General features: G+C 40.2%; 1 protein-coding gene across 5 annotated transcripts in view; it reads left to right on the top strand.

The window, feature by feature from the left end:
- The window catches only part of kmt5b (lysine methyltransferase 5B), a 63,860-nt gene that overhangs the window by 9,293 nt on the left and 28,270 nt on the right, over nucleotides 1-26,297 (top strand). For 2 of the 5 annotated variants that reach the window (XM_069899761.1, XM_069899775.1), the window contains exons 2-4: nucleotides 18,776-19,020; nucleotides 22,596-22,749; nucleotides 26,087-26,252. In XM_069899761.1, coding sequence (XP_069755862.1) covers nucleotides 18,858-19,020; nucleotides 22,596-22,749; nucleotides 26,087-26,252 — 483 coding nt within the window. In that variant the 5' untranslated portion in view covers nucleotides 18,776-18,857. Of the gene's footprint in view, nucleotides 1-5,142; nucleotides 5,236-18,775; nucleotides 19,021-22,595; nucleotides 22,750-23,002; nucleotides 23,104-26,086; nucleotides 26,253-26,297 lie in introns of those variants that run through there. The other 3 variants (XM_069899767.1, XM_069899784.1, XM_069899792.1) reach the window with 3 other exon arrangements.

Genomic DNA, 26,297 nt, shown 5'->3' with positions numbered 1-26,297 from the left:
TCTTCCAGGCCAGACCCCACAACTATATTAAATATAACACCACATGCACGTGTGCGTATATCTTTCATTGATGGTGGGGCTCCCATTTTATGGGGCCCTAGTTCAGCTGCACTATGGTAAATCTGGCACTGGAAAAAAAACTCTGAGGTGTCCCCTTCCCTTAATGCCCTAAGAACCTGCTTATTTTGCTTAATGGTTAATCCAGGCTTGTCCCCTTCATTTTCTTTGCTATTGACACAGACTTTGCACGCACAGACTCTCACCAATCGCTGCTCAACTTGGCTTTTAAACTCTACTGAAACATCCATGAATTTATCCATGTCTTTTAAATGCCTTAATCAATGCCACAATCAGTGAGGATTATTGATAAGAACATCTCTTCCACAATGTCCCTCGGTACCTGAGCACCACAGACTGTGTACTGTGCCCACTGCTCTCCTCACTATACATCTATAACTGTATGGCTCAGTATGACAGTAACAACATCTACAAATTTGCTGACATTACCTCAGTAGTGGGTTGAATAAAAAAGGGTGATGAGTGAGCATACTGGAAGGAGATTGAAAACTTGGCTAAATGTGTGCTAACAACAACCTCTCACTCAATGTTACTAAGGCCAAGGAATTGATTGTGGACTTTTAAGAAGGCAGAACACAAGGTGTATAATCCAATAATCATTGGGAGATCTGAGGTGGAGACGGTGGGAGTCACTTTCTCGGAGGACCTTTCCTGGACACAGCTCATGTCGTTGAGTAGAAAGTACATCTCCGCCTCTACTTCCTCAGGAGTTTGCAGAGGTCAAAAACCTTGTCAAACATCTACAAATGTGTAGTGGAAAGTGTGCTGATTACTGTATCATGGCCTGAGTGGAAAGCCCTGCAAAAGATAGTGAACGCAGCCCAGTACAAACACAGAATTGCTGGAGGAACTCAGCAGGTCTTGCAGTGACCACAGGAGGTAAAAATATATTACAGACATTTCTGGATGTGTCTGAATTAAAAGCTGGGAAGAATGGGAGGGGGAGGAGTACAGATCAACAGATTAAAGATGTTGATTAGATATGATGAGGAAAAGTGAGAATTGATTTTGCCTCTGTGAAAGGAGACAGTGGGGAAAGGGAAGAGAGAGAGAGTTAGAGGGAAGGAAACAGGTTGAAGAAGATTGTTGGGTGTGGAGTAGGTTTTTAACAGAAACTGCAAAAATCAATAGTAATGCCATCTGGCTGGAGGATGCCCAGACTGAAGATGAGATGTAGTTCCTCCAATATGCAGGATTCAGAGAGGATCATCAGGGGACGTGGGAGTGTGCAGTGATGATTCTTCCTTGTGGTTGAATTGGATGTAGAAGGCATTGAGTTCATCTGGGAGTGAAGCTTTGCTGTCTTCTACTACACAGGATTTGATTGGGGTTTGTAGCATGTTTTCTCATTTAGACCCCAACAGGGAGATGGCTTTCCAAATGTCATACCTGCTCCTCTGTAGTGATCTGGATCCTCAGACTTTAATGCTTGTGATCTGGCTCTCAGCAGGTTCTGGATTTTGTTGGTTTTTTAAATATTTTATTTTTGATTTTCAAAGACTTGTATAAATTCAAACAAACAATACAATCTCTCAACACCAGTATGACATACTGTTTTTATCCCTCCCTCTCTTGCCCTGATACAACTGAGAATAAAGTTATATTAATTATACAGATACAAAAAAACCCATAAAAACCTAGGAAAAAAACAACTAAGGTGACTAAATAAGAAAAGATAAAGAATAAGAGAGGAAAAAAAAACAATGAAAAGAGCGCACATCATCTGCACCCTGTCCCACTTTATTGATCCTAATAGTTTCCCTGCTGGGACAGATTGTTTCAGTACCATTGTTCTGAAGGTCATATCTGCGTACCAGTATATTTCAGATAAGGATGCATTCTAAAGAATGTGTCATATTTCCTCCTAAAATTGTGTATGGTTTTCTCCAGGGGAAATAACTCTGCATTTCCATATTTCATTGTGTAATATTTAGTTGGGAGTTGGACCTTCATGTGACTGCTATATATTATAAGGCAAGCATCACAAACTGAATTTGGTACTTGGACAATTTAAAACACGTCCATAATGTTTTCTAGAAGGTACAATTCGGGATCTTGTTTAAAAAAAAAAAAAATCAAAAAAAATCCACTTTTGTAATTTTTTTCAGAATGTCCCCCAGGTCCTGCTAGAGCACCTCAACTTTCTACACAGCCAGGTTGAATGGATAAAAGTTCCAATCTGCACACCACACCTAAAGCACATTTCTGAGATTTCTGGTTTGGATTTATGTAACTTTTGTGGTGTGAAGTACAGATGATGCAGGAAGTTGTATTGTACTAACCTGTACCTGGCATTAATAACAGCTGTCATGCTTGTGGATTGTTGTGCCGAAGTCCAATTCCCACCTTTCCCTCTCTCTACCTGTGTAAACCCTGCATCGGGCCCTCAGTTTGGAATATGAAATACATTATAGCGGATTCCATTGTTCATCCAGGGCTTCTGGTTGGGAAAACCCTGAATAATTTGGTTGGGTCATACCAAACCACAGCTGTTTTGACTCTGTGACAGTCGGGTGCGATCATTCAGATCGTCAGCTGAGTTCTTGAACACCGCCCATTCCGCTGACTCAAAGTCCTGTAGCTGTTCTTCAGTCTCCTGCAATCACCTTCTAGCTGTCCTGATCTCCAGAACCTCTTTTTTGGTACATATAATCCAAGATATTCCTAGCTTTTTGGACATCATGTCTGGTCTTTGAGTCTAAGAAATGAGAAAATGATCATTTATATTGATTCTTTACGGGCACTTTACTGATGGAGTTCACAATTCAAAAAACACTTCAGAAAGCTAAGATTGTGGTCTTTTCTGATGCAGGCCATGTTCATAGTCATTCCCCTGGATCTTCTCCAACTTTTCCATGATCAATGAGAGAGCCTTGAGGTGCTTTTGTTTAAGAATATTGACCACCTGATGAGTTGTATCTACAACCTTCCTCTGAGTCAGTTATATGCAACAAAAGTAAGGAGCTTGGGTGGGCTCCATGACCATTGGAACTTGCCCCACCATTCAGATTCCAGCAGCTAATAGGTCACAGGTCTTTTCCTGTGCCAGTTTCATATTGCGCTTAATTCTCTTATTTAAAAATAAATAAATATTTTGAGTGATCTAGCCTCCACAATTGCCACAAATTCCTACAAACATCTTTTTTCAAAGACATCCCCTCATTTGTACCTCTTCCACTCTTGAAAATTTTTACAGGATTTAGTCCTCTTTCAATAAAATTGCATCTCATTCTTCTAATTGCCAACGAAATAATATTTTTGCTATTCATGCTTGGTGGAGAAGTGTTTTTAAACAAGTAATTAAGGGTTAGGAGTTTTATAGGTTAACAATGAAGAGGGATAAATGTTGGAAATAAATAATAAGTGACCAGAATTGACTATTAACTACTTAATCATTAGAAATTATTAAGAAGAGATGCAAGGCACAAGAGTTGAGGCAATGATGACTTTATTTCAAATGTACTTCATTCATTTACATTTTTTGGGAGGCTAAGGTTATTGAGGAGTGACTTGGAATTCCTCTGACTTAAAAGATGCCTTACTGTTTCTTAATAGGTTGTTTTATTTTTGACCATTCCACAAAATGTCAGAATAACTTCATTGGCTGTGTAGTATTTTGGGGCCTGATTCTGCACAAAACTACAATGGGAATGCAGTTCTATCTTTTATCAGCTTTTTGCTGTATTTTATTGTAGATGATGATTTATTTAAAAAAAAAACTTTTATTGACCCAAACTGTTCTGGAAATATATTTTTTTGCATTTTAATTGACTTGTGGGCATTGTTCTTGGATTTTTAAAATTGTCATCAAGCATCAGAAAGGGGTTGGTTATAAAGCACCAGAAAACATTGGCTGTGCAGGAATTTGACATCCAACTATCAGATAATATTGTGGAGGAGCCAGTCAACCCTCTAATCACATATTGGAGATGAAATTTATTTATAATGAACAGACCTTGGGGTTTCATTATTATGCAAATTTAGACTGAAGATGTTGGAATCCACAGTTCCTTGAAACTGGGCTAACTGAAATTAATGCTTCAAGTTTGGAACACAATTTCTAATTTTGTGTTTACAGCTATATTTTCTGACCTACACCAATGCATTTCATGAAGTTAGTATCATTTTTTTTGGTGCCCAATGGTGAAGGATAACTTGTTTCCACATGAGGTCTTTGGATTTTGAAGTGACCAGTGAGTACCATGTGGAACTCACTGAATCTACTGCAGTTGGAATCTGAAGGGTTGGGTATGAGCAGCATGGATTGCTGTTGTGCTTGGACTTCATGTGGTCATTTTTGGAGAGAGTCTTACATGCTTGATTCTTTCCCAGATGTTGCTTCACCAATTTGAGCAATCTTTGATCAGGAAATGCGATTTATCAGTAGGTGCTTTCAGGTGGCCAGAATACCCGAATATAAAGCCACCTTAAATACCCAAATGCGGCTGTCGGGTGCCCACCTGAAAGTAGAGAACCCGGCCCTGAGGAGCACTTACCTAACCATCCTTGGAGAGGTATAATCTCCGGCTCTAAATGCTCCCCCATGGCACCTGAAAGCAGCAAGGTAAAGTAGCTAGCAGCTTTCAGGTGCCTCACAGCGGGCGGGCTGTTGACAGTTACCCTCCCCGCTGGCGACAGCTACTCTCCCCACTGCCTGACAGTCCCCTGGCGAGGGACTATGGGACTGGAGCGGGGGCTGGGGTGGCCGGCGCGGGACTTCAGGCCCCTGACGTCCTGCGCCAGCCGCTCCAGCCCTGTAATCCTGCGCTGGCCACAATTTGGTGTCGGTTTGTAGAGAATGAGGAAGGCTTGCTAGTTGCAGTTAATCTTTCATATTGATTTTTGCATTCTGGAGAGAGTTCTACACGAGCATCTCAACCTTTGCGTCCTTAAACCTGATAAACCGAAACCCGCAGAAATTCTGTCATAAATTATCATTGATCAAGAGCAAAGGATACATCAATAGGGAGCAAAGCACAGAGATATTATCCTCATGAAAACAAGCCAACAACTGTCTTGTGGATGACAATTAAAGTTTATTTTTTTTCTATTATTTTCATGTAGTGCTGCTGCAAGATGCTCCATAAACAAGCTGTGACGACAGCCAAGGAGCCGACGTTCATTTGGACACAGCTCTCATTGAGCTGGCACGTTCAGGTGACAGAAAGGCATCTTCTCCGCGGCTTCCTGAACATCCAAGCTGCACTCCCCCAGCCACGTCTGCCGGCACATTATCTGCGTCCGAGCACCTGAAAGCGGCTAGAGATGATGCTACATTTTTAGGGTTTAAGTGAATCCTTGAAGCAGTTACATTTAGTTTCTCTTGATATTTGCTTGCTGAATGTATTTATGAGTGGAATATTTGTTTTGAGAGCCTGGAGCTGTAGCCTGTCCTTGGAGTTGATTAAATGTGATCAGAACCACAATGTTCAACATGTTGTCCTTGGAAACCAGTCTGCTATTGGTTTGCCTATCCTTCCAGATTTTTATAAGAATTCTGATGGTGCTTTTCCAGCTTTTAAGGTGAAGCATACAGAAGACCAGAGATCGCTGCTGCTCAGGGATGTGTTTGAGATGTTGGTCTTGGAACCCTTTCTTTTGTGGTAACTGAAGAATGTGCTTGTGCACTGAAAGCTGTAATGGATTTAATGTCTGCCCTGAACAGAAATGGTTCTGCAGAGAAAGGAAACCATTCTTGTTGGCCAGGGTCTTGGATTGTAACTGATGGTGGTGGGATGGTTAACATCAGAATATTTACTACAAGATCAATCCCCTCTCTTGCATTTCACTGAAGGAATCTGTGATGGTTCTGAATGTGTTCAGATTAAAACTTGATGACCATGTTTGGAATGTTCATTATTCTGGAATAGATATTGTAACGTTACCTGTTCATCAACTCCATTGTAGTGATAACATTTTAACTAAGATGGAGGATTGAAGTAAGGAAAATTGAGATAAGCTTGCTCGACTCATTTAGCTTTGAGAAGGAGCTTCCAGGATCCTTGGATTTGAAAGTTTGTGGAAAGTCAAAAAGAAAATCATATGCAATATTTTTGTTTCTTGGATTTGTTGTATCAAAAAGGTCATGTCCACTATGCCTTTTGATAGGCGAAAGCTGCATTGTTGCTCTGGGAAAAGCTCTTTTGTCACTAGGAGGTGATAACTGAGAGACCTTGTGCATGAAGATCCTTGAAGCAGACAGTAGAGGACCTTCTCTGCAATTAGTACAATCAGACTTTTCTTTTTGAAGACACTTATGGTGTTTGGATTCTCCTGACATGATCTCCTTTTCACATAAGAAGATTGCAGACTTTCATCAAAATTTGCTATTCATGATGTTTTAATACTCCAGGGACTTTGTCTACTCCAGTGATCTTCTTGTATCTTGTCTAGCTGCTGTAGTTGAATAGTCAAAAACACATCATGTAAAATTATTGATTGAGGATATTTTCAAATTATTCTTATTCCAGCAGGTACAGACTTTTTTTGCATATTTTATTTAAATTCAATACATGTGTTAATATCTAAAGACAGGATTGTCTTCCATTCATATCTAAATAACAATACATAATATTTTATGTTCCTCCTCCTAACCCTTCCCACACTCTACCCCCAAAATAACAATAACCCCCAATATGTAAAACAAAGAAGAAAGAAATAGAAAAGAAAGAAAAGGATACAAAATAGAAAAGGAAGGAAAGAGAAAAGTACAGCTGGTTAGTAAAATTACAATTAATTTCATCAAATATTACCTCTAAAATATTAAAACTATTGTTACGAGCCAGAGGACCCCAAAACCCAGCAGCAATAGATATTCACCAAGATGAAAGGTTACTTAAACAGAAGTTGCTTATAATTATCTTTAAACATGAAAATAGAATCAAACTTTAACTTATCACTATTGACTTACTTAACCTAATTTAACCCCCTTCTAATTCTAAGCGCACGTGTATGTAATGTGTGTCTAAGTTCAGAAAAATTATTTGGTTCACAGTCCAATCTCACCTCTCACTCCTTCAAGTTCACTGGTTGCAGGCAATTCTTATTAGCCACTTTCAGGTGGCCACAATACCCGACTGTAAAGCAGCCTATTGTACTGCAATGTGGCTATAGGGTGGCCACCTGAAAGTGGAGAACCCGGCCAGAAGGTTTACTTACCTAACCCTTCTCCTGTAGCAGCTTTCAGGTGCCTAGTAGGGGGCGGGGTGATGATAGTCAGCTGGCGACCCAAATCTCCGCTGCCAGACAGTTTCCTGGCGGGGGACTCCAGGGCTGGGGCAGCCGTAGTAGCCCTGAGAAGTTGTTTGAGCTGTTGTAAATTGGTTCTGCTCTCGAGGTGCAAGTACTTTGCAGCTGAGTAAGGTGCTCCAGCAGTGAAAAAGAACCTGATGTGATAGTATTGCTACTCTTGTTTTTTCGTTATAGTTTGAGGTTGTGAGATGGTACTGAATTACCAACCAAGGACCGAAATGGTTTATGATACTTCTTGCAAAAATCCGGACTGCTTGGGGATTGGGTTGGTCCTGATTTTCGGGATTCTTGGGCAGTAATTTTAAAATTCAAATTTAAGGAGAAGTAAAGAAGAGATGAACAGGTGAATTGAGAGTTTATTCATCAGCAAATACAGCGTGTTTCATTTATCAAAACGCACATTTTAAAGAAAAATACAGTGGTCATTTGTTGCCGCTGTGCAACTGTAGTGCTTACGCACGTACACAATATCCTGCTAAATTTAGAAGGTGAGAGCTTTTGATGGCCCCCGCCAGGCAGCAGGGGGACAAGCTGTCAGACGGCTGCCCCTGCCTGGACTCAGGAGCTGGCATTTGATTTGCAGCCCCTCTTCCCACTTCAGACCTTTCAGGTGGCAGGACACCTCCTTCACTGCTGCCATCTGAATGTCCTTCTCCAGGTGATTCCACCAGAAAGCAGCTATTCTGTGCAGAGAATTTAACATATATAAAGTTCACCAGGCTCTGGTGCCTGAAAGGTAAATGGTTACCATTCAGGAAGGTTCATCTTGGTTTTCAGAGAGAGGATTTTTGTATATTTACTTCCAACAGCCACTTCAGTGTCTTGCCAAAGAAACTTGCCCTGTCAGAGTTCTCCAGATGATAGCCTCTTCTTTCATGTCACCACAGAGCTCCTTCTTGTTTCTCTCATTCCAAGTGAAACATTAGACAGCCAGTCCTCCTTTTGCTTTGACTAGGCCATCATGTCTGCTGGCTGTAACACTGTACAAGTGATATCTCTCTCTCTGACTCTCTCTGCTTGCAAAACCACATGACCCCCCCCACCTTAGAACAGCAAGCCCTCTTCCAGACAGTTTGTGGCTCCAGCAAGATCCTTCATCTGTTGCCTTTTGTAAATCCATCAGTGAAGTATCTTGAGCACTCTTCAAAGCTCTTGCAAAAACATGGGGCAGAGTTCTAGTATTTTAAATAAAATCTGTTTTAAAGTGTTTGTATGTGACCTATTCTAACAAACCTTTCCCAATGATTCTCCCAAAAACATAATTATATACTCTATATACTCTGTCACACTATATACACCAAGGAGTTGATAAGGTTTTGAGATTAAGGTGATAGTTTCATAATGTGATACCTACAGTATGTAAATATGGGCACCAAATTTTTAAGAAATTATCATTTTTTCCTTAAATTATATGTAATTATTTTCAAGAGGTATACAACTACATATTTCATTCAGCATGCCATTGCCAAATTTGAATCTGATTTCCATGACACTGCTATGCATTTTCTTGCAACTTTGAAACATATTAAATTTGTATTTTGGCCTCATTCCATATATATATATATTAGTTAATAGGAAAAGCAATGGATCTTAAGGAAATTTAATCTTAGTACCCATTCTAAAAATACTGCTAAATCTGTCCAAAAAGGTCTTAATTTTGAACATGACCAAAAATAAAAAAAGTACCTCTCTTGATTACACCTAAAAGATTTATCTGATAAATCTGATTTAAACTTATTTAATTTGTGTGGAGTAAGATATATCTTCTCTCTCTCTCTCTCTCTCGCGCTCTCTCTCTCTCTCTCTCACCTCTCTCTCTCTCTGACTCTCTCTGCTTGCAAAACCACATGACCCCCCCTTAGAACAGCAAGCCCTCTTCCAGACAGTTTGTGGCTCCAGCAAGATCCTTCATCTGTTGCCTTTTGTAAATCCATCAGTGAAGTCTCTTGAGCACTCTTCAAAGCTCTTGCAAAAACATGGGGCAGAGTTGGTGATTTGATCATTACATCTTGTTATACTTGACCTTCCTAGCTTGGATATGTGACTTTTTTTAAAATCAGTTGCCAATACTGAAATCAAAAATATTGTCTCAGGCCTTTGAATTTATCCTTTTGATTTTGGTAAGGTGCTCTTCTAAGCATTTCACTGCAAGTTATCTTCATTTGAGTTTGGCTTTTCCTTTCATTCCCTACAATATATCTCCAGAGTTTTGTATCCTTTCCAGCATTGGCATTGAAATTGAGAAAGAACTAGCTTGTTTTTTCTTGGGTCATGGTTGGAATCTCATTCCTCTTTGGCTTTGTCTATTATTTTCAGTATGGTATTATGACTAGTGTGCTGGTTGCCATGGGGATTTTCTATGGACCCAGAGTTGTTCATTCCCATCAAAGTGCATTTTTCTCCTTCAGTCTACCAGAAGAAAGTATAGTTTCTTCCTTGGTCTGCTTTCCTCCTGCTTGACTTGTCTTACTTGTAATAAAACACAAAAGTCTGCAGACACTGTGATTGAAGTAAAAGCAATGCAGGAGAAAAACTCAGCAGGTCAGTGTATTTTATATAGCAAAGATGAACACACATAACCAATGTTTCGGGCTTGAGCCCTTCATCAAGGTGTGAGCACTATGTAGGCAGGTGCCCAAATAAAATGATGGGGGAAAGGCAGAGGGTAATAGGTGGAGAAAGGAGGGAGGGAGGGAACACTAGCAAGCAGTGAGGGGGATGACTCTGTGAATGGAGAGGGAAGGGGGTTGTCTGACTTGTAAGTGATATCTGTGTTGAAATGTCAGGTGTCCCAGATTGTGATAATGGTAATCACTGTTGAGATTGTCTCGCATGGTTCCAATATTTCAGGCCCTGAGGTTTTGAAGAGTAGAAGGTGTTTATTTTTTTTTAAATTTGGCATTTTGATACTATTAAATGCATCTTGATGGTAAGCATGCCCAAGAGTATAGGAGATCAGCTTCTGTGGCATGGGCTTGACATGTATTTAATGGCTGTACTCACAGATGGATTCCATTCAGATCCAAACATACACACTGTTTCCCACATTATCTTCAGCCACACTTCCCTTTAAAACAACCCTACAACCCTCCTAATTACTTTTCCACTACTGCCTGCTTCGACTCTTTGTATTATGCCATCTCCTGACTTTTGCCACTTGGTCCGGTTGTCATCAATTAATTTTAATCAACCCCTTTCAACATTGAAAGTGCATCTTTATCATCCAAATAATTGTTTCTCCTCTGTATTGAGGTATTCCTGCAAAAGGAGCTTGTTTTAGGTGTAAAAAACAGAAAAGTATCAGTAATGCTTGGTGGGTGCTTTGTGTTTGATTACTTTCCAACCAAAGATGCTTGCATTTGATTTGTAGATGGGTATTATGGATAAAGGTTGGAAGGCAATTAACAAAATCTGAAAATAATCAAATTTATGATATGGTGAAGCTGAATGCTGCTCTGCTTATTTTGCAGATCAAGTCATTTATGGAAGGAATCCATTAGCCTCCATGTTGGTGCTTGCATTCTAACAGCCTTCAAGCTAATGCAAACACCTTGCAGGCATTTGACTGTGTATAGTGGAAATTAAGGAAGGAATGCTTTGGTAAGGGAAAAAGTAATGAACCAAGCTTCATGAAAGGCAGAATGTGAGTGTAGATTGTGAGGTCTGTGCAGCTGATTGGTATTTGTCCGCTGGCATTACTCAAAGATACTGTGCAGAATGGAAAGAAACTCAGAGTTGAACTTTAGCAATCATGCAGGGCAGGGTATCTTGCTAGTATATTGTCTGAATAGAATAGTGAGAAAAGAGGATGTTGTCATTGAGATTTCTGTTCATAAAATTGTAGTCCTGAGTACTTCTGGCCTATTTTTAAAGAATTTTGTCCCTCAAATTTTGTGCGATACAGAAAAGTGCAGGAAAAACTCAGTGGATCTCAAAGCATCTATAGGAAGTAAAGGGTTATTAATATTATGGGCCTGAGCCCTTCGTCAAGGTTTGAGCAAAAAGTAAGCAAGTGCCTGAATAAAATGGCGGGGGAGGCGATTGGAAAGGAGAGAGAAAGAGGCAGGGGGAGAAACAGACTAACAGGTGGGAAGGTAGAAGAGAAAATAGTGGTGATAGGGGAAAGGGTTAACTCTGAATGGAGAAGGAAGGGGTGGGGGAGCTGGAAGAAAGGAAGTGGGGATGACTCTTGCAGATTCACATGTGAAGTGTTGTTTCATTTGGAAGGATGGTTTGGGGCACGATGGTGGTTAGAAAAGAGATGTTGGTGCAAGTGTCATTTTTTTGTGGTCACTGAGGGGGCGATTAGTGGGAAATGATGAGTGGACAAGGAGGTCCCAGAAGGAACGGTCCCTGCAGGAAGCAGAGGAGGGAAGATGTGTCTCGTATTGGGATCACATTGGAGGTGGTGGAAACTATGGAGGACAATTTGTTGGATGAGGAGGATGGTGGGGTGGTAAGTGAGGGCAAGGGGAATTCTGTCCTCGATGTGCCAAAGGGGCAGAGGGGGGGGCCAGGGTATATATGCAAGAAATAGAAGGGATGCAGCTAAAGGATGAGTTGATGGCAGTGGAGGGGAAGCCGCAAATTTTGAAGAAGGGAGTTCTTGAATGGAAGAGCCCTTGCTGGGAGCAGATACAATGGAGGCAAAGGAATTGAGAGAAAGGAATAGAAGGATTGTCATTGGTCCATCTTGGTATTGCTATTTGCAAGACTATTTGAGTGCACAGTTAAGAGTCAAACCACATTGATCTAAGTCTTGCATGGCATACAGAACACGTTAAATAACAATGATAGATCTATTCCTGATGGTGATGATAATTGATCTATTCATGTGCAAAATGTAAAGGCACATTAGTGAAATGAACTGGTCTGAAGTCCCATTTATTGTCAAGGATTCCATTTGACTTGTGCAAGAACTGAGATCAGCTTGTATCATGAACAAAGAAAGATTTAGGTAAAGGTGACATCTCAGGAAGCATGAGAAAAGCAAAATGTTGGGTCCAGCTACAGAAGTATGTTCAGTGGAATTATAGGCCAAAGTGCAACAGAATGTTGATCATCAGTTGGTATGGTTTATTCCAGAGGATTTGTGAAAATGTTTTAATGATTATAATGAATTTAGTTTTTGAGAAGAAAAGTATTGAATAACAATGGAACATTAGATTCAAGGAAGTTTTAAAATATGGGTAAAGGGCAGCAATCTGTCAAGTTTGAGACCTATTGTCTTTTCTTTGGCTTGGCTTCGCGGACGAAGATTTATGGAGGGGGTAAAAAGTCCACGTCAGCTGCAGGCTCGTTTGTGGCTGACAAGTCCGATGCGGGACAGGCAGACACGATTGCAGCGGTTGCAGGGGAAAATTGGTTGGTTGGGGTTGGGTGTTGGGTTTTTCCTCCTTTGCCTTTTGTCAGTGAGGTGGGCTCTGCGGTCTTCTTCAAAGGAGGTTGCTGCCCGCCAAACTGAGGCGCCAAGATGCACGGTTTGAGGCGTTATCAGCCCACTGGCGGTGGTCAATGTGGCAGGCACCAAGAGATTTCTTTAGGCAGTCCTTGTACCTTTTCTTTGGTGCACCTCTGTCACGGTGGCCAGTGGAGAGCTCGCCATATAACACGATCTTGGGAAGACGATGGTCCTCCATTCTGGAGCGTGGACTCGATGCTGTCGACCTCTGCCATCTCGAGTACTTCGACGTTAGGGATGTAAGCGCTCCAATGGATGTTGAGGATGGAGTGGAGATAACGCTGGTGGAAGCGTTCTAGGAGCCGTAGGTGGTGCCGGTAGAGGACCCATGATTCAGAGCCGAACAGGAGTGTGGGTATGACAACGGCTCTGTATACGCTTATCTTTGTGAGGTTTTTCAGTTGGTTGTTTTTCCAGACTCTTTTGTGTAGTCTTCCAAAGGCGCTATTTGCCTTGGCAAGTCTGTTGTCTATCTCATTGTCTATCCTTGCATCTGATGAAATGGTGCAGCCGAGATAGGTAAACTGGTTGACCGTTTTGAGTTTTGTGTGCCCGATGGAGATGTGGGGGGGCTGGTAATCATGGTGGGGAGCTGGCTGATGGAGGACCTCAGTTTTCTTCAGGCTGACTTCCAGGCCAAACATTTTGGCAGTTTCCGCAAAGCAGGACGTCAATCGCTGAAGAGCTGGCTCTGAATGGGCAACTAAAGCGGCATCGTCTGCAAAGAGTAGTTCACGGACAAGTTTCTCTTGTGTCTTGGTGTGAGCTTGCAGGCGCCTCAGATTGAAGAGACTGCCATCCGTGCGGTACTGGATGTAAACAGCGTCTTCATTGTTGGGGTCTTTCATGGCTTGGTTCAGCATCATGCTGAAGAAGATTGAAAAGAGGGTTGGTGCGAGAACACAGCCTTGCTTCACGCCATTGTTAATGGAGAAGAGTTCAGAGAGCTCATTGCTGTATCTGACCCGACCTTGTTGGTTTTCGTGCAGTTGGATAATCATGTTGAGGAACTTTGGGGGACATCCGATGCGCTCTAGTATTTGCCAAAGCCCTTTCCTGCTCACGGTGTCGATCATCATCATCACCCTGTACAAAAACAAAGGCGAGAAATCAGACTGCTCAAACTACAGGGGAATCACGTTGCTCTCCATTGCAGGCAAAATCTTCGCTAGGATTCTACTAAATAGAATAATACCTAGTGTCGCCGAGAATATTCTCCCAGAATCACAGTGCGGCTTTCGCGCAAACAGAGGAACTACTGACATGGTCTTTGCCCTCAGACAGCAGAGAACAAAACAAAGGACTCTACATCACCTTTGTTGACCTCACCAAAGCCTTCGACACCGTGAGACCTATTGTCATTAAGTAACTAAATAGCCAAATTCCCAACATCAACATTGCCTTTTTACAAAAGCTGTATTTGCCAAAAGTGGAAACTTGTCCTGCTTCTGCAACAGCATTCACAACAAATTCATCCTTTGGAATGACCTCAGCTTGTTAATAGCTGTGAGAAAGACAACATTGATTTTGTCTTGTGCAATAAATTGACTCCTTTTGTATTAAAAAAAATCTCATGTAGTCACAGTTTATTCTTTTAAGTTAATAGTTGTAAACAAGTTGATTTGCAGGTATTATTTTACTGTCATCTTGATTTATGATTGTTTAGTTCAGCTCCTTTATTAGTTCTAATGACAACTTGCTTCAGCTGAATCAGACTCCAATTTTGGCAGCCTGTTTTAATATGGAAACAAATTTCAAATGTTAGATTTTGTCTTTGATTTCCATATTGTCCATTTTCTTCTCCACAGATATGAGAATTCAAAAGAAAATGATAATTGGAGAAACTTGATACTGTATATATGTATTTGGCTGATTGATACAACATAGAATAATAGTGTGGGGTTTATCATCACCTAGTAGAATTCTTCATTGGAATCTATTTTAATAAACCTTTAATTAATATTTTAAATGATCTCAAACTTTTTGAGTCACAACTTGTTGACTGAATTATCATTAAATTCCAAAGTTGAACAGGATTGATATTACACATAGAAAATAAATAAAATATTGGGTTCCTCATTGAAAATTCTATGTATCTATCACTACAAAGCTTGTTGACAGTGATAAAATAAGGCACAATTACAAATATTATACTGAAGTAATGAGAGTTTGTAATTCACTTCTACAATTCCCCAGAAAATTTTGATCTGGTTAACAGATTTTGAAATTTACAACTATAGAATGGATTTTGAAAGAATGTTTGCCTTCATTGTGAGATGGATTGATTATAAGACCAGGAAGGTTTGTCTCCAAATCTGCAGGCTGATGCTACACCTGGAGTACCGTGTGCAGATCTGTCTCTGAATGTGAGAAAGGATAGTCTGCCTTTGGAGGCGGTGCAGATCGTCCGCCTTTGGAGGCGGTGCAGATCGTCCGCCTTTGGAGGCGGTGCAGATCGTCCGCCTTTGGAGGCGGTGCAGATCGTCCGCCTTTGGAGGCGGTGCAGATCGTCCGCCTTTGGAGGCGGTGCAGATCGTCCGCCTTTGGAGGCGGTGCAGATCGTCCGCCTTTGGAGGCGGTGCAGATCGTCCGCCTTTGGAGGCGGTGCAGATCGTCCGCCTTTGGAGGCGGTGCAGATCGTCCGCCTTTGGAGGCGGTGCAGATCGTCCGCCTTTGGAGGCGGTGCAGATCGTCCGCCTTTGGAGGCGGTGCAGATCGTCCGCCTTTGGAGGCGGTGCAGATCGTCCGCCTTTGGAGGCGGTGCAGATCGTCCGCCTTTGGAGGCGGTGCAGATCGTCCGCCTTTGGAGGCGGTGCAGATCGTCCGCCTTTGGAGGCGGTGCAGATCGTCCGCCTTTGGAGGCGGTGCAGATCGTCCGCCTTTGGAGGCGGTGCAGATCGTCCGCCTTTGGAGGCGGTGCAGAGGAGGTTCATTTGGGTGATTCTGGAAGTCAGGGGATTAGCCCATGAGGAGAGATTGAGTTGCGTGGGATTCAGAAGAATGAGAGGGGATCCTGTACAAGCATAAATTGATGAAAGGGATAGGCTAAACAGAGGCAGTAAAGTTTTCATTGGTAAGTGAGAAATGTACTAGGGGACAGCCTCGAGATTTGGGATGGAGATGACGAAGAACTGCTTTTCCCAGAGAGTAGTGAAAATGTGTAATTCTCTGCCCAAGGAAGCAGTGGAGACTACCTCATTAAATATATTTAAGACCCAATTAGATAGAATTTTGCTTAGTAGGGGAATTAAGAGATATGGGGAAAAGTAGGTAAGTGGAGCTGAATCCACAACCAGATCAGCCATGAGCTTATTTAATTGTGAAACAGGCTGGATGTGTGTGTGTGTGTGTGTGTGTGTGTGTGTGTGTGTGTGTGTGTGTGTGTGTGTGTGTGTGTGTGTGTGTGTGTGTGTGTGTGTGTGTGTGTGTGTGTGTGTGTGTGTGTGTGTGTGTGTGTGTGTGTGGTGTGTGTGTAATGACACCGCCAGTGGGCTGATATCGCCTCAAACCGTCCATCTTGGCGCCTCACAGTTCGGCGGGCAGCAACCTCCTTTGAAGAAGACTGCAGAGCCCACCTCACTGACAAAAGACAAAGGAGGAAAAACCCAACACCCAACCCCAACCAACCAATTTTCCCTTGCAACCGCTGCAATCGTGTCTGCCTGTCCCACATCGGACTTGTCAGCCACAAACGGGCCTGCAACTAACGTGGACATTACCTCTCCATAAATCTTCGTCCACGAAGCCAAGCCAAAGAAGATATATATGTATGTGTGTATATATGTATGTGTGTGTATATATGTATATATATGTATGTGTATGTGTGTGTGTGTGTGTATATGTGTGTATGTGGAAGATTTAGATGATGCTAAGTGAATTTATGAAGTTAGGGTTACTCTTATTGGAATGGATGTGCTGATGGTATTATTTTTAGTACTGTATTCCATATGAATGAGGTGAGGTTTGTTATGGGCCCAGAAGACCCCAAAACCCAGCAGCAATAGAAATTCACTAAGACAAATGGTAACTTAAACAAAAGTTGCTTTTAATTATCTTCTAATTCTAAGCGCACATGTATGTAATGTGTGTGCAAATTCAGAAAAGTTATTTGATTCACTGTCCAATCTCACTTCCCACTCCTCCAAGTTCACTGGTTTCAGGCAATTCTTATACTATGCATAGAATTGAACATTTATGAATCTTCACCAGGCTTTGGTGCTTGTAAGGTAAATGATTACCGCTCAGGAAGGTTCTTGTCGGTTTTCAGAATCAGATTTGTTGGTCATTGGACCCAAAACTGATTCCTTCAGATCAGTCACTTCACTGTCTTGCCAAAGAAACTTGCCCCATCAGGGTTTTCCAGATGATAACCTTTCTTTCAGGTCACCACAGAGTTCCTTTTTGTTTCAGTTATTTCAAGTGAAACATTATACAGCCAACCATCTCCTCTTATATGGACCACAAGGTCTTTGACCAGGTTGAAGTAAGAACTCACGACCTGTCTTCAAAATGGGATTTTTCCACAAGCTTCCCAGCTTGTCATGTTCTAATCCCAGCTGTTGTTGCTGAACTATAGAGCCGAAATCTCTCTCCAAAATCACATGACCCTCTTAGAACAGCAAATTGCACTCAGACCTAAATCCTCTGAGCTCGCCCATCTGTTGCTCTCCAAAACAACAATCCACCACTATACAGCATGTCCAACCAACACCCACTCGTGAAGTCCCCAAAAGCAGTCCCCAAAGCCCCTGCAAAGGCACCTGGAGCTCGGACTGTTTGGCTCAAGCAGAGTTCTGACACTTCAAATGAGAACTGTTCTGAAGTGCCTGCATGTGACCTACACCAAAAAACCTGCCACCATTTATCTCCCTTCAAAACATATCCACACACAATAAAAAATATAACACAATCCGCCAAAGGTTGATCATGACATGGTATTTCACCATGCCCATGATGGTAGTACTTGAAGATTGCACCTTTTTTAAGGCAAACAAAATCATATCTGGTATTCTAAATTGAAGATTCATCTTTGAACTTTGAATGTTCCAAGAACCTTTCAGTGAGCTTGTTCCTTCGATCCTGTCGAAGTAGTGTTTTGTTTACAGATTTGTATCTTTACCAATAATGATAGAATCTGATATCAATTAATGAAGTAAATAAATTAACATGGAAAGTGTTGTGTTCAAAGAAAACAAAACTTGCATTTATTTTACAACTTCCACTACTTCAGGAACAAAAATACTCATTATTAAAATGTTGCGAACAATGTGTGTAGTAAGATTACTTAAACAACAATATGGTAATAAGCAGATAATTGGGTAATTTGTTGTCAGTCATTTGGTGACTGATAAAATGTGTGGGATTATGAGGGAAGACTCTGCTGTATAAAATATTTTGACTTGGACATTAAGTACAGGCCACCATTTCCTAAAGTGATATTTGAAAGCTAGTTTTCTGATCCAGAGAATGGGACTGAAAATAAATTGGGTCTGACGGAGTAACAGTAAATTGGGCTGCTTAACATTTTTATTCCCCAATTGGATATTGTATAACAAATTCTGCCAGAAATGCTGTTTCTATACTGCACTTGATCTTACCCAGAAGGCCTAGATGCGATATGTTTCTATACTGATAGTTTTCAGCATTATTTCTGTTGACCAGTCACTTCACCATAGGAAAGGCCATTTTGAGTTAATTATAATTTTCCCATTTGATATTGACATAACAATGTCTGGTTTGTACATTTAGCATTGGAGCTGGAATTTGCAACTCTACAGAGTACAACTCTATGTCATTCAATGTGCTTTGATAGAAAATAAAACCGAGATGGGCATTAAATCTGGATAAAGATAATTGTCCTCTCCATTTATGATTACATCCTTGGTTGCTCATGTAACTTTTGAGAGTTCTAATCAGTTTAATAAATTTATTGCATGTTTTGCAATTATAAGGCATTCTGGTGATGCCATATTTTATTTTCAACAGGAAGAAGATCATATTTTTTCATTAAGAAAGCTACCTTCTTCTGATTGAGACTAAATGCAACTGCTTCAGATTGTTTGTGGATATGAAGTGGTTTGGAGAAACAAAGAATATGTTTGTAAATGGTGGCAGGAAAAATGGGGGAAGATTGCCCAGTGAACCTTATCAGAGTCAATCCAAACTGCAGCACTCTGGAAGGGGAAATTCAAGGACCAACACAAGACTTGCACTTGGAAAACGTAGCACCCGTAAGTAACCTACATAATTGCTTTGGTTTTATTCATTATTGGATTTGAATCAACTGACATAATGTGCATCCACAAATTATTTGTACCATTATAAAAGTAAATCTTGAAGGGGAACTCCTAATTGAGACATTATCAAGTACTTCATCATGAAAACAAAAACTTTTCCTTCTATAAAACTGTATTTTTGCAGGGATGATTTTAAGCTGCTTTTTTAAATGGTACTTGAGGTTTGACTCATAATTTTCTTTTTAAGTGCATTACCTCTGTCTTGTCTGTGAGGGTGTAAGATTTGCATTTGTTTGATCTCTGGATGCCCTTGTATTGTCTGATTAATTCATGTTGGTAAATCACAAATGTCAAAAAAATGCTGAGTGTAGAATCCAGTCAATAGGTATTGAAAGAACCGGAGACTGAAATGAGTAGAAATTATTGACCTTGCATATTGTTTCTTTGTTTTACATGTGGTATTATTCCACCAAATAATAATAATTTGGTGCACTTTTTCTCCAAATTGTAGATCCCACCCACTTAAAGTTCACTCACAGAAAGGGATTAATGATGAGAAATGAAATTTGTATGATTAGTTTTTCACAAAATTCTTGAGATATATATATAATATATATAGCCAAACTTGCCATTATTTGCAAGTTTGATGGATAAAGATTTTTGATCAATGCAACTGATTTTTAATTGGAAAGAATTCAGACCTGGCATCTCAAAATCATTGGAATCGAAGATATAGAATCATTATGGGTTGAGTTAAGAATAGGCTTATGTACAGATCTTCAAACAGTGGCTGGAACATGGACAAAAAAAATTGCATCAACAGATAGAAAAGGCGTGTCATGGAGGATTTTAACATACAAGTAGATTGGGGAAAACTAGAATGGGATTGGATCTCAAGGGAGATTTTATAGAAAGACAACAAGATGGCTTTTTAAGAATAGTTTCTAGATGAGCCCACTGGGGATTGGCTGTACTGGATTGAGTGTTGTGTGATGCGCCAGAGGTGATTAGTGATCTGAGAGAAAAAGGGGGACAGTGATCGTAATATGATGACTTCAATTGGAGATTTAACAGTTGTCAGTTGTGTCAGTATTTCAGGGTAGTAAAGGAAAATACTGTGGCATGAGAGAGGAACTGGTCAAAGAAGATTGGAAAGGGACTCTAGTAGAGAAGATGGCAGATCAGCAATGGAGAAACCAGGAGTTTCTGCAAGAAATGGGGAAGGTGCAAGATAAATACATAACCAAAAAAACAGGAAATATCAGAACTGTGGGTGACTAGGGAACTAAAAAAAAAAAGTGAAAGCAAAGGAGAGGGCATACAAGAAAGCAAAAATTAGTGGAAACATGGAGGATTGGAAAGTTTTTAAAAACTTACAAAAAGGTAATTGAGAAAAAATTCTTAATGAGGAAAAAGGTGAAATATGAAAGTATGCTAGCAAATAATAACTAAGGCAAGGTGTGAGCAAAAAGCAGGCAGCTTCCTGAATAAAAAAAATGTGGGGTGAAGGGGATGGGGGGTGGGGTTGGAGAAGTTGTGGAAGCACAGGCCAATATGTACAAGGTGATGATTGGATGTGGATAGGAGGAGAGGAAAGGTGAGAATTGATTGGGAGGGAAAAGGTGGCTCTTTGAATGAGGAGAGTGAAGGTTAGAGAAGGAGCTGGACAGGGCAATAGGCAAGGAGATTCTGATGTGGCTAGTGAGAAAACAATCTTTACCTTACATGAAATAGTTGCGTCAGGGTCCCTTCTAGAAAATGACACTGGAGAAATAATAATGGGAGATGGCAGAGGAACTAAATGAGTATTTTGAATTGGCCTTATCTGTGGAATACACAAGCAGTGTACCAGATGTTGAAGGGTATCAGAGAAGGGAAGTGAGTGCAGTTACTAATTTAAGGGAGAAGGTGCTCAAAAAGCTGAAAGGTCTAAGGGTGGATAACTCTCTTTGACCAGATGAATTGCACCCTCTGGATTTGAAAGGAGTAGCAGAAGAGATTGTGGAGACATTGATCATGATATTTTAGGAATCAATAGATTCTGGCATGGCCCTGGAGGACTGGAAAATCGCAAATGTCACCCCACTATTCAAGAAGGGAGTGAGTTAGCAGAAAGGAAATTGTTGGCCAGTTAGCCTGAAACAGTGGTTGGGAAGATGTTGGAGTCGATTATAAAGGACGAGGTTACAGAGTACTTTAAGGCATGTGACAGGATAGGTCAAAGCCAGAATGGCTTCCTTAAGGGAAAATTTATTTGACAATTCTGTTGGAATTCTTTGAGCAAGTGACAAGCAGGTTGGATAAGGGAGAAGTAGTGAATGTTGTGTGGATTATCAGAAGGCATTTGACAAAATGTTGCACATGAGGTTACTTAAAGATAAGAACCCATGGTATAACAGGAATAATTTTAGATAGACTGATTAGCAGGAAGCAGAGAGTTAGAATACATATTCTGATTGGCTTCCAGTTGCTAGTGGTGTTCCACAGAAGTTGGTGTTGGTGCCACTTCACGTATATTAATGATTTGGATTATAGAATGAATGGCCTTGTGGCCTAGTTTTCAGGTAATATGAAGGTAGGTGGAAGAAACATGGAGGCTGAAGAAGGACTTGAACAGATTAGGTGAATGGGCAGAAAAGTGGCAAATGAAATATGTTGAAAAGTCGTACAGTTATAGACTTTGATAGAAAAAATTAACAGGCAGACTATTTTGTTAATAAGTAGAAAATTTAAAATGCCCAGCTACAAAGCGACTTGGGAGTCCTTATGCACAATAGCCTGAAGGTAAACTTGCATATTGAGACGATGGCGAAGAAGGCAAATGCAATCCTGACATTCATTTCAAGAGGATTGGAATATAAGAGCAAGAATGTGATGTGAGACTTTATAAGGCATTGGTGAAACCCCACTTGGAGTATTGTGAGCAGATTTGGGCTCCTCATTTAAGAAGAGATAGGCTAACGTTGGAGAGGGTTCAAAGGAAGGATAATCTGGGAATTAGTGTTATCGTATGAGGAGTGTTTGACGATTCTTGGCCTGTATTGATTGAAATTTAGGAGAATGTGATGATCTCATTGATACATTTCAAATGTTGAAAGGCAAGGATAAAGTAAATGTGGAAAAGTTGTTTCCCATGGTGGGGGTGGCTAGGATGAGATGGCACAACCTCAATATTGAATGGTGTCCGCTGATGAGATGTAGGAATTTCTTCAGCCAAAGGGTGGTAAGTCTGTGGAATGTGTTGCCACAAGCAGTTACGGAGGCAAGGTCATTGAGTGTATTTAAGATGGAGATTGATGGGTTCTTAATTAGCCAGGGCATCAAAGGTTATGGCAAGAAGGTAAGACGGCTGAGTAGGGAAATGAATCAGATCATCATTAAATTGCGGGGCAGACTCGATGGACTGCATAGGCTATTTCTGCTCCTGTACGATCTTAATGGTTTAAGGAGTGTACACTTCAAGAATATTGGCTGTGGAATATCCTCAGGTCATATGGTGGTAAATAAATGTAAGTTCTTTTTCTAAATGTTATTTAAGACCACAGCCGATTATTATATTTTTGTTTTAGGCATGATGGGCTTTGAGGGTCACTGCTCGCGATATGTACCTTCCACTGGAATGACAGCAAAAGAACTGTGTGAAAATGATGATCTAGCGACAAGCTTAGTCCTTGATCCATATTTGGGGTTTCAGACACACAAAATGAACACCAGGTATGTCAGGCAAGTATCGACCACTCCAATTTTCAAATCTAAATAGATTGCTGAAGCATTAGCGGTAAACTAATCTATTTGTGGATGCGATACAAAAATTATTTTTTTTTTCTCCCATTTTTCTCCTGTTGTAGGTTGCTCACCACCTCACAACCTCCTCCAACCAGGAGGGTGAGATGGTCTGGGCCGCGGACTTCTCGATGACCGCCAACAGTAACGATCCGTGTTTGGCAGGCAGGTGTGACTGAAATGGGGTGAGCCTGACGCTGTCAGTTCCTCCTACCTCCCCCGAGATGGAACGCCTCGCTTCTGCGCGACGCTCTTGCAGCCTAGCCAAGAACTGACCAAACTGACCCGATTGAGGTAGGGGGATTCAAGTAGCAGGCAGTCCTGGGACTCGAACCCGCGACCTCCTAGTTTGGAGGCAAGCGCTGTATGGGGCTATGTGACTTAAAATGTTCACCATGTAGTTTTGCTGAAATGAGGTTCAGTCCACACTACAAAAATCAAAGTCATTCCCCCCAATCCCCACCTTTTTATTACTTTAAACATTTTTGCTTAATTTTAAAGAAAAGCTGTTTGGAAAACGGCGGTTAAAGGTACCTTTTGGTATCAAAAATCCAGTCCCACAATTTTATTTTTTTTATTCTAGCCAAATGTTTTCTTATTAGCAAATTTGCAGGAAAATGACATTGTACTATGGTCATGCAATTTTGAATATTTTCTTCCCTTATCTTGAAAAAAGACTGAATAGAAAGTTCTCTCTTCCATCAAATGTTTTGCATTAAATGTGTCAAGCAATTGGCACTAATAGAAAATTGGCAATTGACAACATTATGGGAATAAAAAGATGGTGAATGTCAAAGAATAATCTGGCAACTTGAAATATATAGTTTACATTTTCTGAAATGAGTAAATGGTTTTTTTTTAAAAAAAAAAAGGTGAAGGAAATGCTGAAATGTGCTTGACCATTCGATGCTGAAATTAATATGAACTGTCTCAATGTGGTGATCAGATAAGTAAAACAGAATGGTAAGTCAAAGATGTTATTGGACTACATACCATCTTGATAACAAAATGCTTTTTCTTTATGGTGAGTATTTAAAATGTGCAATTTGTACCTTTTATGACGACAAACAACGGGTAAGTAATTGGAATGGCTCCTTTCTATTTAGATGACTTAAAGTTCATGGTGTCTGATAATTGGCACCAATTCACGTCAGTGCCTGGCTGGATATTCTGCTTTCTCCAGGCTTCATTTTCATCATTAAACATTTGTTTAAAAAAAATTGTCTAATAGTACATGAAAATGTTTTGTATCGACTGATTTTTTTTATAAAAGGTAATAATTAAAAACAAATCTAGTTAAACTATTAGGTCATCCATCAGCATACTCTTGAAATGGTGTAGGAAGAACTGGAGAGAAAAAATTAAGTTTATAGGTTTTTAAAATCTTGTTGATTAATATGAATAAAGTACAATTAAAAGGCTAACAGAATGTTGGTCTTTTGATATGGAAGTTGTACAAAGTATATTGGTTGTACATTAATAAAAGTTCTGGTTAGAACCCATTTCAATTCAGTTTTGACTACTGCACTTGGGAAAAGATGTATATTGGCCTTGGATCAAGTTAGATGAACAAATTAATTGAAAAAATTTTTTTATGTAGCACAGTAACAGGCCATTTCGGCCCAATTTATTCCCAATTAACCTACACCCCTGGATCACTGCAATCAGTGGGGGGAAACCCATGCAGACATGGGAAGAACATACAAACTCCTTATAGACAGAGAGGGATTAGAACCCTTGCCTTGACGATCACTGTTGCTGTAAAGGTGCTATGCTAACCATGCAGCCCTTATTAGAATGACTAGTTGCATAAACCAGGGTTGTACCTTTCTGATTATTCACTTACTAGTAGAGGGTATTATTGTCCATCCATCACTAGAAAAATTTATGATTTGTTAAGTGCTGTTGCCATTGGATCCTTGGTCTCCTAGGTGGTAGAAATAATTAATTTGTGAGATGCTATTGAACTTGCCATTGTGCATTTCATGCAAGTACAGCAGTGATGGAGGAAGAGGATGGTTAGAGAATTTGTAGTCTAATTATGTAGTCTTCAGCTTCGATGGATTTGAATGTGTGCAGCAAGAATAAGAATAAACATATCCATACAAATCAAGAGTATCTCATCCCATAATAGTCTTGCACCTGTAGATGTGGGAAAGTTTTGAGGACTTGTGAGTTGAGTCACATTCCAGTACCTGAACATAATATGTTACTGAACTTAATACAAGTTTTGCTACATATTAGGATGATCCACTTCAATTTCTGAGTTATAAAGAAAATTGAACTGTTATTTGTAAACATTGAACTTCTGAACTTGATGATGGTAGGCAGGTCACTGATGAGCACATTGAAAATGGTATGCAGCCTCAGTCACTGCCCTGGGTAGCTCCCATAGTAATGTTTTGTGATTGGACTAACAACCAACAGAAGCCATATTCTCTCCATTTGATTTTAGTTCAGTAATTTTGTGAAGAATTCTTGATGATTCACTTAGTCAAGTGCTGTCACTCTTGCCTTGAGTTGAGCACTTTTGTCTGTGATTAGATTCTGGGTTTAATGGTCTGGAGATGTTTTCTGTCTGACTCCAAGAAGAAATTAGGATCAGATGTTTGCTCCATCACAGGCTGCCTGTTTCACAAAGTCTTCTGACTCCACTCCTGCCTTGGATCATTATCTGCTCAGACCTTTAAATGCATCTTTATCTTCATATTGCTGTCATCTAGAAATTTGCTCTCCATTATTCTTGTGCTTGGTGATGTCTGCTCCAAGTTTCATAACATCTTGAACTTAAATGTCTCATCCTCGATCTTAAATGTCTCATCTTTAATTTTAAATCACTCTGTGGTCTCTTTTCCCTCCTTCCTCACCCCTGTTCTGCTGAACTCCACCAGCTTGACTGCCCTTCCTGGGTAGCTTGTTCCTTCTGTTTTGTCTTTTTATCATCCTTAATTGTTGGTGGCCAAGCCTTCAGTTGCCAAAGCCCAAAGCTGTGGAAATCCATTTACTACTAACTCTTTAATCTGTCTTTTTCATCATCTAACTAAATACCCCTTTGTGGCTTGGGTTAAAAATATTGTAAATACTCTTGTGAAGGGACTTGAGATTTGTTATTACTTTAGAGGTCTTCAAATAGAAATTGTTGAGAAGTGTGTACATTGTAACTCTTAATAAAAGAAGGAGAAAACAAACACATTGATCTGACAGCATTTCACAGTTCAGTGTGCATTGTACAATGTTTGCACAGTAAATAATGTTTAATTTTATTTTCTCTCCTCAGGTTTCGACCAATAAAAGGAAGACAGGAAGATCTGAAGGAAGTAATAGAGGATTTCAAAAAGAGAGAAAACTTAGAAAAAGCTTTCAAAGCATTAACTACAGGAGAATGGGCACGACACTATTTCCTCAACAAAAACAAAAGCCAAGAGAAGTTATTTAAGGAACATGTATGTGATGTTTTCTTTATTTAAAAATTATTTTCCCTCCAACAA

This window comes from Narcine bancroftii, chromosome 1 (genome assembly GCF_036971445.1).
Source record: "Narcine bancroftii isolate sNarBan1 chromosome 1, sNarBan1.hap1, whole genome shotgun sequence".
Lineage (NCBI taxonomy): Eukaryota > Metazoa > Chordata > Chondrichthyes > Torpediniformes > Narcinidae > Narcine > Narcine bancroftii.
The sequence above is the reverse complement of the archived record's forward strand: the minus strand, read 5'-3'. Positions and strand labels throughout refer to the sequence as shown.